Source organism: Gambusia affinis, linkage group LG15 (assembly GCF_019740435.1).
Source record: "Gambusia affinis linkage group LG15, SWU_Gaff_1.0, whole genome shotgun sequence".
Lineage (NCBI taxonomy): Eukaryota > Metazoa > Chordata > Actinopteri > Cyprinodontiformes > Poeciliidae > Gambusia > Gambusia affinis.
The window spans coordinates 21316327-21329544 of record NC_057882.1 but is presented as its reverse complement, the minus strand read 5'-3'; the positions used below and the strand labels follow the sequence as shown (position 1 = coordinate 21329544).

At 34.6% G+C, this 13218-nt stretch overlaps 1 protein-coding gene across 1 annotated transcript in view; it reads left to right on the top strand.

The window, feature by feature from the left end:
- rxfp2a (relaxin family peptide receptor 2a) overlaps window positions 1-13218 on the top strand; it is an 86886-nt gene that overhangs the window by 65243 nt on the left and 8425 nt on the right. Inside the window, exons 13-17 of the mRNA XM_044140093.1 lie at window positions 4309-4380; window positions 4655-4726; window positions 4858-5087; window positions 10613-10758; window positions 11513-11608. Of these exons, the coding sequence (XP_043996028.1) occupies window positions 4309-4380; window positions 4655-4726; window positions 4858-5087; window positions 10613-10758; window positions 11513-11608 (616 nt within the window). The remainder of the gene's footprint in view (window positions 1-4308; window positions 4381-4654; window positions 4727-4857; window positions 5088-10612; window positions 10759-11512; window positions 11609-13218) is intronic.

Here is a 13218-nt window from a genome sequence, read left to right as displayed (position 1 = left end):
AAATGATATTTTGTGTGTTGCAGGTTTGCAGTTATCATTAACTACCCCTTTATTTAAAACTTCTGTGCTGCTGGCTATTTCATCAACTTGTTAAGATTTGAAGAGATTTGAGACAGAGATTAAATGATGAGTATAAACAGATTAAACAAATTTGTGTTTATTTGGCAAATGGAACATAAAAATATTCTTCCAGTTATGTACAAATCCTACAAAATAGATTTAGCTATATTCACTTGGTGTTATTTTTCTCTTTTTGTTTTGGTGGTAAAATATTCTTATTTTGAAATATTTTCTTTGTTTGGAGCAGGGCTAAAATCCAGTCAGTCACTAGAGAAAGGCATGTTGAAAGTTGTAATAAAAAAGGAAATTATAAGATCTTTCCAAGGTAAACAGGACAAATTGCATGAACATAGAAAAGGGCAATAGAATGGAAAAACTAACTGAGGGAACTATGAAAAACCAAGAGCTTAAGTACTGAGGCAGAGTTTAAATATGAATTAATCAGAAGAAATGTGGAACAGCTGTGGGAGAAGGAAAGCAGGGAAACTGAGGTATGGAGATTAATTAACAGAAGAAGCTGAACTAAGGCCAAAAAGAGCTTCAAAAAACCATTAGGGAAAGGTCTGGAACTAAAATAAGAGAATAAACCAAAATATGTGGATAAAAGAACATGACAACAATCAGGAATAAACTAAGTACAAAGGAATGAACAAGTATGGCAACAGCATCGTAATAATATTGAAAACAGAAAGCTGAATAGGATATGACCCAAAGAACAAACTAAAGAAAGGAAGTAATTAAACTGCAAACAAAAAACACAACCAAACTCAAACTCCTGTGGATTGTGACTAAGCTTTAATGACGTAACTATTTAGAGCAATAAAATTATATTCAAAAGTAGGGTCAAAATAAACATGAACAATATAATGAAATAATGAAATACAAAAAAGTGTTTCAAATGTTTTCTTCAAATCTGTATGTACTCGTATAGTGTGATTATTTTTTTTAACCATGCAAAATTACTATTGTTAATGTAAAACAATAGTGGGCATATTTAAAAATGTGCATTGCACCATCAGATGCAGCAGTCTACAGGGTAATAAAGAAAGCAAATAAAAAACCATGAGAAAGAAAAGTACATTAATAAAATAAACCAAACATTCCCAGTCATAAATAAAACATAAAGGTAATAAATTAAAGCAATTCTTCTTGACAGTGTTGTTGGGGTCTAATTTTAAAGAAACCAATTTGAATTAAGTGGTTTTTCATAGCAAAAGTTTTAGAACATGGCTTTTTTGCACACACTCCCATCCAAACAATAAAGTGTTACCTGCTGGGGTTGAGCTAACATTTTTACCTGCCCCGAAACACTTTGTCTTGTGGGAGAAGTACTAGTAAGCATTTTAGATTGCATCTCCTTGATTGTAGGAGGGAGGGAAAAAGGAGTATCTTCTGTTAATGCCACCTGTTGGCATGTTTGTTCCTTCAAATTGTTCTATTGAGGTTCCACTAGAGTTTACTCCAGTCTGCTGGCTTTATATAGCTGATTTGATAAATCCTATAGTCTGTGATCCCTCAGCAACTGCAGTTAAGAATGTGATCCCGGTCTTTCAGTTATGAAACAAAAACTTCTGTTAGTGTGAACTCCATGCCTTCTCTTAATCTCTATTCTAGTGTATCCCAAGCTTAAACCGCCATGCAGAACATTTCACCCTAGATTGTGGAAAAGCTGAAGAAAGGATCAAAATGAGCACCAGTGTTTTTGTTACTAGAACTCTTCAGTTTGAGGAAAACATTTCTGACACGTCTTTATTATAAACTGCCGATGAAGACAATTAAAAGAATCAAACATATTCTGTATTTCTTTATATTTTTAAAATGACTCTTTAGACAGAAACTGAGATAATAAAAATGTTGTGGAAGTGAATGTTATTTTAAAGTAAATCAAAAGCCAGAAGTCTCCAGACATTGGCTGCAGACAAATGACCTCAGTTGCATGTCCAACATGTATTCTGATTGGCTGAGTCACTGCTTTCCTTTATCCTATATTTAGTCACATCTGACTTCTGCTTTAGAGTTTTCCTACTTTATGAATTCAGAGTGCAAATCAAATAGTCTCTCGATTTATATAGCACTGGATAAAAACAACTAAGTTTGCCCAAAGTGCTTCATACAGTTAAAATATTTAATAAAATTAAGCATTAAATTATTATTTTACCACTTTATGGGCTCTCATATTCTGGATAAAGTTTAAAATTTTCATCACTAGGTCTTCAGGAGATTATTAATATGAAAATGAAGTGATAAAACAAGACAGTGATGATACATCTAAACCAATAAAACTTGTGCTGAAACATTTGTATGCTATAAATGACTTCTTTCTTTCCAACATGCACCCAGAGTGTATTTAAAAGCAACACACATACTTCAAATAGTGAAAGGATTAAAAAAAATTGTTTTACTCTTCCTGTTTAGAAGCTCCTAAAATGAATTATTTGAAATGCCAACGCATATGCCAAGACAAGAATAATTGTGACAGCAGCTGAAAGATTAATGAAGTCAGGAATAAAGGCTGGGTCCCTCATTTAAAAGTTCTGAAAACTACCAGTAAAATGTTTTCAATGCGACTCCAACTGCACAGGCAACTAATATAATGACTAGGTCCAAATGGCAAAAAATTCTGTTACGTTTCATGTTCAGATTTAAGATGTTGGCCACAATTCATTTCTTACTTTAGTTGTGCATGTAGACCGACTTAACCACCAGGATTATCCAGTTTAATTAGAAAAATCAGGAGAAATGTGATGCTCCTTAAATAATAAACCAAATCCAATCCAGTCCTATTAAACCTGCCTCTACTACTGGTCTCGCCAACCGCATTCAAAAATGTCACAGAGGTACAAATTGTCAGTTGCCCAACTTCCGCCCCCTCTAGAGCGATTATCCTGCCACTTTTTAATGCGTCCCTTTTCCAACACACGTGTATCAAATGAATGCCTTGTTGCCAGGCTTCTTCAGAGCTGGACCACATGCAGGGATACAGTTACACATTGCATGATATCAGGTCTCAATTACTGGGCTTGGAAACCCATAGTACAGCTTGTCAGAAATACATATTTATTATTTAAGGTTAAACACTCTCATGCTTTTAGTCATGTTTGGGACCAGCTACACAAAACAGTTTATAGGCCAAACATTGTTATGCAGCTTGTTATGTGGTTTTGTGGCTTGTTCTGTCTGCAAGGCAAAGGATTAATTAATGGACCAGAAGTGTGGTTTTTGTATTGAATCCGATCCAGTGTTAACAGTTGTGCTGTTGTCTGTTTCCAACCACACGCAGTGTCAGATGACCAAAATTTTTCTGTTGAATGGGAAAAGTTTGTCAGAACACTGACCAACAATAAACAGTGATCAAACATCCATTTTTCCCCAGACATGTTTATAAAGTGAAATCAAAGAAACCCCAGGGGGTTTCTTTGATTTATGAAAATACCCAAGTTTTAATAGTTTTCATACTTAAATAGGCTGAGATGATACAACAGCCTTTGTTTTATTTGTCGTCCTTCTAGAGCCGCTGCCTAGAGGGTGGTTCGCAGCAAACTCTGGCAGAGCAGAGATACACACATTGCTTCTCTGCTTCAGTTATGCGTCTATAATCCTGTGTTGCATCACTAGAATTATCACTTAGTTAAATAAATATCATATAGCCACTCCCTTCTTTACTTTTACTATTATGACTAATGCTGAGTAATATTTAAAAAAAAAACTATGAAAAAATAAAGTTACTGAGGCGTTATGACATCATCAATGGAATCCCAAACTTCGTCTTAATGTGTAACACAGTGATCATCCAAAACAAATGTAATAATAGCAAAGTCTCCAGCTGAATTCATAATGTGAAGATTTATAGTGATTTATCACCGTAGAAATATTATCTCTGAGCAGAAGGTGGGAGACTCTTAGAACACAAGTTTTGATTGCATATAAATAACTAAGTCCTCAAAAATTGTGGGGAATAAATACGTTTGCAGAAACAAAAGTCTTATGTCTAGAGATGGTGACAGGATAACGTAACAATAGAACTAAAAAGCACAAAATTTTAAAAGATTTTAGTTGTTGTAGATTAAGTCTACAACAATTCCAAGATTCCAAGAGGAAATCTTGGAATTTTGGTGCCTGTTAAATATTTTGAGGCAGACGTAAACCAAAAAAAAAACCTGGAGGTTTTCTGTTAGCAAAATATTTACTGATTTTTCAAGAGATCCCACATTGAGTTTGCGAGTAATCCTGAAGTATTTCTTTCTTTAGAAATATATCCTACAATCCCCTTCTCCGCATTCATCCGAGTCACTTCAACCACCTGACCCAGCTTCAGTCTCTGTAAGTATAAAACACACAGTAACGTCTGAGTCTCAATAGTTTCTTTGAAAACAGAAATGCCTACCAACATAATTTCAAAGCTAATATTCTGTTGTTGACTAAATTTAAAACCTTTGTTTTAACCTTCAACCAACTATTTAAAGAAATAAAAATATACATTATTCATCACATTGCAAAAAAATTATTTTGCTGTGACTTTATTGCTGTGTACACTTGGCCCACCCACATGCCTCCTGCTCTCTGACCAGTGGGAATATTTTCTGTTTTTATTCAGGGCTCTGGAAGGTATCGAGATACCAGATATTCAGACTAAAATGTTTCTTCCCATGAAGAACCTTTCACACATGTAAGTAATATCTTGATGAAATGCCACCACTGAATAAATTGTATTACATTATTTTTTTTATGAGCAGTCATTGTCTGTCTCCTTGTTTTTTTCCCACTGCCATCACTTACATTTGTTTTTGTCCATTTCAGCTACTTTAAGAAATTCCAGTACTGCTCATATGCTCCTCATGTGAGATCCTGCAAGCCCAACACAGATGGCATCTCTTCATTTGAGGACCTGCTGGCAAACATGGTCCTGCGGGTTTCTGTTTGGGTCATGGCTTTTATTACCTGCTTTGGGAATCTCCTAGTCATCGGTATGAGATCACTGATACGTGCAGAAAACAATCTACATGCTGCCTGCATCAAAGTCCTCTGCTGTAAGTATCGACACATCATTAAACTGTTTTTAAGATGGAAGTTGTTTGGTTCTCTACTGATTATGAGTTCATGTCCAGATTCAACAATCTTTATGTTGACGTATTGATCTGTAAGAATTTGTCAGAGCAACTCTGAATGAGAATCATTTGAAAATTACTTTGAGTGGTTAGTATGAGCAAAAAGCAATGTAGAAATTCAATTTACTATTTTATTAGGTTTTACGGGAGCATCAAATGTAGACACATAGATTTATTACACACAGAGTAAAATATTTCATTTTATCTCTGCTCTTACATAGGCGTCAAGTGTAATCTCTTGAATTTCCCATCAATGCCATATGTCAAATTCCCCCGCAATGAATTTGTGGGGAAATTCAATGCATCTTACACATTGTAGCCTTAAAATGGTTTTGGACTTTACACTTCACATATTCTTAATCATTTAACATGTGATGTTGAACATGCTGAAAATATGAGATTTTTTTTGTGTAGAAAGTTAAAAATTCTTTTAGATTTGACTGATATGTGATAACTGAATATTTAGTATTTCTGTTAACTCTGGCTTGGCAAATTTCATCCTCTGGACCAAATCCTGGTTGATGGCGAACCATTTTTGTTTTATTGTTTGCAATTTGTTGCCATCTCATTATCTGATTGGAGATGTGATCACTGGTTGTCAACAGGATTGCTATCTTGGGATTTTTGTGGCTGCTGATCCAAGCTTTCATCACTATGTTCTTTCTCTGGTATTTTTGGAAAATGTGCTGGATTATTCCTCAAATCTTTTGAAAAAGTTACCCTCATATCTGTTGATCCCAATTTTTCCTTTCTTGGCTGTGTTCTTGTCTCTCATAAGCAACTCCACATGTGGTTTGAAGGGTTAACTGTTGCCACAACACGATTCATGATAACCACTAGTTGTTTTTTTGTTTTTTTTCTGTGGACAAAAGCTTTTTAAGATGCCCCAACAGATCTGAAGAGGAAGTCATCAGAGAAAATAATGCTTCACCACTCATGTGTGGTCCATCCTTGCACTTCCTCCAAAATTTGAGTCTTTCTTTGACAGAAATGTTTTTTATGCTATCTCCTCAAAAGGCTGTCCTACAAAAGTCTTCCTCTCGTTCTACATGCAGATATTCTCCCACCATGCTGCCAGTGTGAGCAAGCTCTGCACTGGTGGACATGCTGAGGACTTATTTGAGGCAACTCGGCTGCTCACCTTGATGATTCCGAATCAGTCCTCTTTGGTGCAATTATTTATGAAGTTGGTGGAGGAACTGTGTATCTACTGAGCTCATTATACCAGCAACTTCTCAGTGAAGCGCTGGTAAAAAGATTGTTAATGGGTTAATAGAGGAGCGAAGTAGTGATGACTTTGTAAAGGCAGAGTGTCAGAAAGAGCATAAAGTTTTTCAGTTATATGCTTTTACAAATTCAACTGACATTTTCAAACTAATTTAGCTATTGACAATTAAATATTGTGCTTTGAATCGTTTAATCTGAAAAAGGTGTAAAACCAAAACTAAACAGTTTTAAATTAACAAAGTACAACACTTGCCACCTATGCTTGTAGTTACTTTGATTATGCTTAAAAGCTAACTATACTTTTAAAATCTGAGGGTGATGTAGCTTTATTGCTAAGCCTATATATCTACATCTATAGTGCTTCTTATTTAGTTTAGCAAAAACAAAAAAGAAATATAAAGATGGGAAGGTATTAAAAGTTGTTCCAGAGGATTATTTATCTGTTAGAAGGGCCAAATTAAAGAGGATATTTAAATAAAAAAGAAAATGAAATACTTTTATGTTCATAAATAATAATTCAGTAGAGTCTCATCTGAAATGAGACACCAAGCAGATTTAATTTTTGTTTCTTCATTTAGTTTTATATTGCATGTGACACTGCAATAATCCAACCTGCAAGGAAAATGTAATGGGAATAGAGCTGGAGGACAATTAGTCCTATCTCTCTAAGGACAGGAGTGCATTCAAAATAATTTGTGAGGTAGGGAGAAGAGTATGAGCTGTTTGAAGTGTGAGACAGGTATTGATTGCATATAAATATTGTTGTGCATAAATTAATTTGAGTAATTGCAACATCTATTGTAAAGATATTTGAAGAGAGAATTTTAGGAGTCCAGCAAAATTTTTAAAGTATCTTTACTTGCAGCTGTGGTAGCAATTCAGGGTGAAGCTCTCCCTTGTTGCTTTTTTAATCTTTTTTTATGTAGATATTTTTAGAATGGCAATAAATCAAATTTATAAGCAACATTAAAATTTTCTGGAAGATGTGGATAAGACTTAACCATCGGTAATTATTGAAAAAGCCATGACAACCTTATGAATGTTTATTATAATGATGTCAATTAGCATATTTAATCTATTCCTCATTCTTTGAAGGAGTTCAAGTTTTATTGTTTTGTTATTCATGTGTTTGTTTTCATTGTTAAGAAGTTGCGTTGAAATGAGATCCTGTCTGTAAAGATGCTTGAGGAAAAAAAGGATCCTTTAACTATGGGGACATTTGATGGGTAAATGTATTTTTTATAGGACGATACTATTAATTGTAAAACCATGATTGAATCCTGACTAAGGAAGGCAACATTTTATAAAATGTCACTGTGGTCTTACAGGACCTTGCAAATGTAATAATTGTGAAGTAAAATGAAGATGATACATAATTTTAAAGCGTTTTTGTAAATTAAAAGAATCTTAAAAACACACACAAAAAATTTGTTGAAACACTTTTTGATACAGTAGAAGGTGGAAGTCTTTGGGTTATGGATCTACCAACTTCAAGCATCCAAAGACTAACTTTTGTTTATTCATTTTTGGGAAATTGTTCAAGAACAGACACACCTATTACCTTCTTTTTTGTGATGATGGGTTGAACCTAGCATTTCATTAAGCATTGCTGCAACTTTATCTCTGACCTGTCTGCTGCCTTCCTTCATTTTCATGATGCACTTTATTCTCTAATGTATTAGAGAATAAAGTTTACAATTTACAGAACAGCTGGATTTATAGTAATTTATAGTACACATTATAAATCATTTGTCCATGAGGCAACTTTCAAGACAACTGAGTGCAGAGGGTTTTATTTAGGGGTGTCAGACAAAAGGAAACAAAACCAAACTGACTCTAAAAATATGCAGATAAGTGCTTATTTCTTGGTTAAAAGAGCCTCAAAGAGTCTGTCATCTCTCTACCTTGTTTAGTTCAGTTATTTTAGTCTTTATTTATATTTTTATGTGAATAAGAAAGTCCAGCTGTTTTGTTGGTTGGAAATATTGTGTGGATAACATATTAAAACAAAAATAAATAAAAAAAACTTTAATTTTACTCATTTGAACACCAGTGCCAGGTATTTATACCATCCAATATTTTTACAGCAAGACATCCAAATGTTTGATTTTCATTGTCACTACTTACTTTAGCATCACATAGACAGAATGGCTTAAACATTTCAGCTGCATTATCGTAATCCATTTCAGCACTGAAGAAAGTCACCTTCTAACAAATGATTAAACACATCAGTGGGAGTCTGACTTTTAAAGTGACAGGTGCTTCTAAGATGGGAGATTATTAACTATGTGGGAATGTGTGTAGGGAGATTTTTTTTTTTTTTTTTTTTTTTTAACATAGTCCATTAAAATTCTACTGACTGCCTTTAAAGTCTTTCAGCATTATTCTTTTGTTTTCATGTTCCAAGTTGCGTTGCATAACCTTACCATTCACTCACAGAGTCTGTGCCTTTTGCTCATCATTTCCCCCATTAATTCCTCAAGTATTTGCTCATAAATCCCGGCTTTACCTGCTGCTTCTTGTAGACCAATTTGCTTTTATGCATAAGCACAGCTGAAGCCAAACCATGTATTTACATTGTATTAAAAGTAATATAATCGTAACTTTTGATTGATAAAGAATTAAAGTAGATTATTTCTGATTTAGGTCACTTATGTTTATCAAATTAGAATTTTATTTGCTTATTTTTTTTAGAAATTATTTTTTTATCTGTTTTGATATCAGATGTTTATCACATTTTCAGAAGAACTGCCTTTAAACCTCATGACTAGCATCAATAAGCTTACCTTTCCTCCCCCAAGCTTCCCACAATAGTTTATTTTATTTTATTTTTTTTTGCCCATTCCTTCTGATAGAACTAGGGTGTGTACAATATCTTGATCACACACACTTTTTTAGCTTTGCCCACCAATTGTCTATGGAACAGAAATAAGGACTTTTTAATGCCAACTTCAAGCACTGATTTAACTTTGTAAATAATTTAGCAATGTGCTTAGGGTCATTGTCCATTTGAAACCAATGTCATTTCTGATTTAAATTTAACTTCTTAGCTGATGTTTTGAGATAGTGCTTTATGTTTTTAACATTTCTTGTCCTTTTGTGAAGTGTACCAGGCCCATCTGCACCAAAACACCCTCACAGCATGATGCTCCAGCCATCTGTGTTCTTGAGCGTGCAAGCCTTCCTCTTTTTCTCTGAATATAACAGCATTCATTGTATCCAAACACTTTACTTTTTTTTTCATCGGACCACGAGACATGCCCCCAAAAATCAAGGGCTTTGTCCCTGAGAGGATGTATTTTATGTTGCTTCACTGGCTTTCCAGACAATTTCACTGTGAATAATGATAAGAATGTTCATTCATATAGCACATTTACAACAACCTTAGCTGGCCAGAGTGTTTCACAATAGTTACAACATCAAAGCTACATATGTGATAAAATAAGAAATAAAATCTTTACATAAAACATGATGAAATTGGCAATAAAATAATAGTAGGAATAAAAACAAGTCATACTTTATTTCATCTTCATTTCAGTTTCTTAAAGACTTGTACCAATTAAATACTATTTGTTTCTCCTTTTAACTGGTGTTGAAAGCCAGGAAAAAAAACAAAACCTTTTTGGCTTTATGCTAGGGTTCATGTGCACATTTTAGAACCAAAATACTTTCAACCCTTGAACACAGGGTTTCTCATGTCTCTTTAACTTGCACATAATTGAGGGAAAGAACATGAATGAACCAAAATTGTAGAGAGGTACATGATTCTTTTTTTGTGCTGCACATAGGTGCAGCTAAATATGTGCATATTTAGATGCACATATGTGCTGGGATTTTCTAGATTTATTAAAGGTGAAGTAATCATATTATTATAATTATTAGTTTATTAGTTTTTGCAAATGGAAATAAGCTTTGTAATCCCACCTCACATAAAACATGAAATTTTACTCTGATTTAATGTTGAATAGAGAGAAAAAAAAGTTATGCAACTTTTTATAATGTATGTAAATATCTTGTTTCATCTTTATGTTTGAAGAAATGCAGATTCCCCCTGGCAGGTTGTTACTCTTAACTGCTCTCAAATGGTAGTAATATTAGGTGTCTGAATTTTAATGAGACACTTTTTTTGTTCTGTTGGGAGCAACCAACAGCTGGCAGACAGGCATAAGCCCACCCTGGGGTGTTTCTAAGAAAATATGTGTGTGTGTCCTATCATCTAGGTGCAGACTGCCTGATGGGGGTGTACTTGTTTTTTGTTGGAGTGTTTGATGTGAAGTTCCGGGGACAGTACAATCGAAACGCCCTGCTGTGGATGGAGAGTGTGGAGTGTCGCACCATTGGATTTCTAGCCATGCTCTCCTCAGAGGTGCTACAACACACTTTAATCAACAACTTATGTGATATATAAAAATGGCTGCTTGAGTTTGAATATTTTGTGGATATTCTCAAATCCAGACACAGTCAAGAATCATATTTAGATGCTCTAAATGTTCCTGGGGAAGTTGCAGGGGAACTACAATATCGGCAAGCTTAGGCATTACTCTGTTTGGGTACTGGACGCCTTTTCTCAGCAACATTGGTAGATCTCATTTTATTTGCTTCTGTGGAACAAGTTTTCAGTTTCAGCTATTTCACCCAAATTACCACCATAAGATAAGAAGAAACTCGATCCAATGTTCATGAATAACTAAGGAAAAGGGCTCTAGCCAATCATGAAAATGAAAATACTGGAACTACCTGTGATTGTCCACATGGAAACAAGGTTAATGTAATTGTAAATTTAGGGAGCAGCCAATTAATAACGTCACATCTAATTGTTGGTTTTAAAATTTCTGTGTAAAAACAATGGTTAGAATTAGTGATTAAAATCCAAAAGCAACCCAACATGAGTATATGTAAAGTTGACCTGCATGGACAATCCACTAGTGGTCATAGCTCCACATACTAATATCCATGAAGGTGAGTAATCAACTAGTGTGCTGTGAAAATGAAGGTAAGTTTTATATGCTATCTGTTATAGGGAAAAAGGTAATAAAAATGATCTTGCAATATGGGAACATTTATGGTCTAAAAGTTCACTTTTACCATTCCTATTTTTCATAGTTATTATTTTCTCTCAGGTATCTGTTCTCCTCCTGACGTACTTGACTCTGGAGAAGTTCCTGGTTATTGTGTTCCCTTTCAGCAATTTGCGCCCAGGAAAACTTCAGACTGGGGTGAGATATTTAATCTCTCTCTGATCCAAATTTGAATGTTTTTGTGTGTTTTTACGCTTATCCAGCACTGATTCTCTGTAATTCAAATTCAGCTGTTTTGTCGTGTAGAATCCAGTGCTGCGCAGTGCATTGCAGTGTAGTCACTCATCCATTTGGATATCCTGCATGTAATAATGTGGGCATATTTATTATATCAGTAAATCCACACACAGATGAGTTGGTTCACGCAAGCAAAAAATTTTTGTCAGCACTGAATGCACAAACTGCACGTATCTGAGTCATTTGTAGAGAACATTATAAAAAACACAGACTGTGTGAAATCTGCAAACATAAATTAAAATAAAACAAGATTTTTCTTTTTGAAATACACAAAACAGAATATTGTTATGTCCTCTGAGATCGGTTAGGAGAAAGCAGATTAGCTGAGGTGTCAGCAATGAGAAAAAGAAAAGGACATCTGTTGTAAAGACAGAGTTTCCAGCTGCCTGTCTTTGTTCCGAAAGTAACACGAGACGCTGAGGTCCTGTTAAAAGATATGCAGACTTGATTAGATTTCCAAGCCTACAGCTGTTTTATTGCTGACAGCAAATCCCATAAAAGGTTTTCAACAATCTGTCATCAATCTGTTTACAATTCTGCTCTTATTTTTCCAGAGTTAATAAGTGTAATATAAGTTTGCAGCTGTATAAAACCCAGAAATACAGATTTGTTCCTCTCAAACAGCATGAATAGTTTTAATGGGTACTATTATGTGAAATAAACTTTTGTGAGCTTTACATCATTTTAGAATGTTGTTCCCTCATCAAAAACATACTTGGAGTGTTGCTTTGATTTATTCTTACATATTTGAGAAATCCTTCAATCTTCAATGGTAACTATTCAGTGGTGTTAAACGCCTGATCTCACCGAGTGCTGCCTTTTCCACACAGCTCCTCCTCAGAACTTCAAGCTCCAAATTTTCCGCCTCACAAAGCAGCCCTCACCCATGACTTAGTGCCTACAGACTAGCAGCAACAATTAACAAACACCGAGTGGAACTGTGCATGCTGAGTTTATCATATGAGCTACTTCTCATTACAACACCAGTAAAATTGTTGTAACTGGCTTAATGGAGAAGTGTTGTTGTGATGAGTGTCGGAGACATGATGAGCTTCTTAAAGAGACAGAGGCTAAATTTCAAGAAGTTAAATTGAAAAGTTAATTTACTTTTGAAGTTGTGTTTGATACAGTATGTTTATGACCACTGAGGGCAACAGATACTTGATTGTGGTATAAAATGGCATTGTATTCCTGGAAAACACACAATATTGCCCCATTAAAAATGAGCAGTTATGGCTTTAGAGCAAAGAAAAACAAAATCTTTCTATATTTATGTCTGACTGTCAGGGCTCTATGTCTGCGTCACTATTTTTTTAGTTTAATTTTATTCAGTTGAATATACACTTCCCTATCCAAAAACTAGTCACATACTCTAATATTTTGAGTCAAATCACTACCAAAATTTCTCTTTAGCACATCTCAAAGACGCTCAACGAGGCTACATTTTGGATTCTGTCCTGGCTATGCATAAATGAAAACAATGTCTCATGCTCCTTGAAGCACTCTTGTAT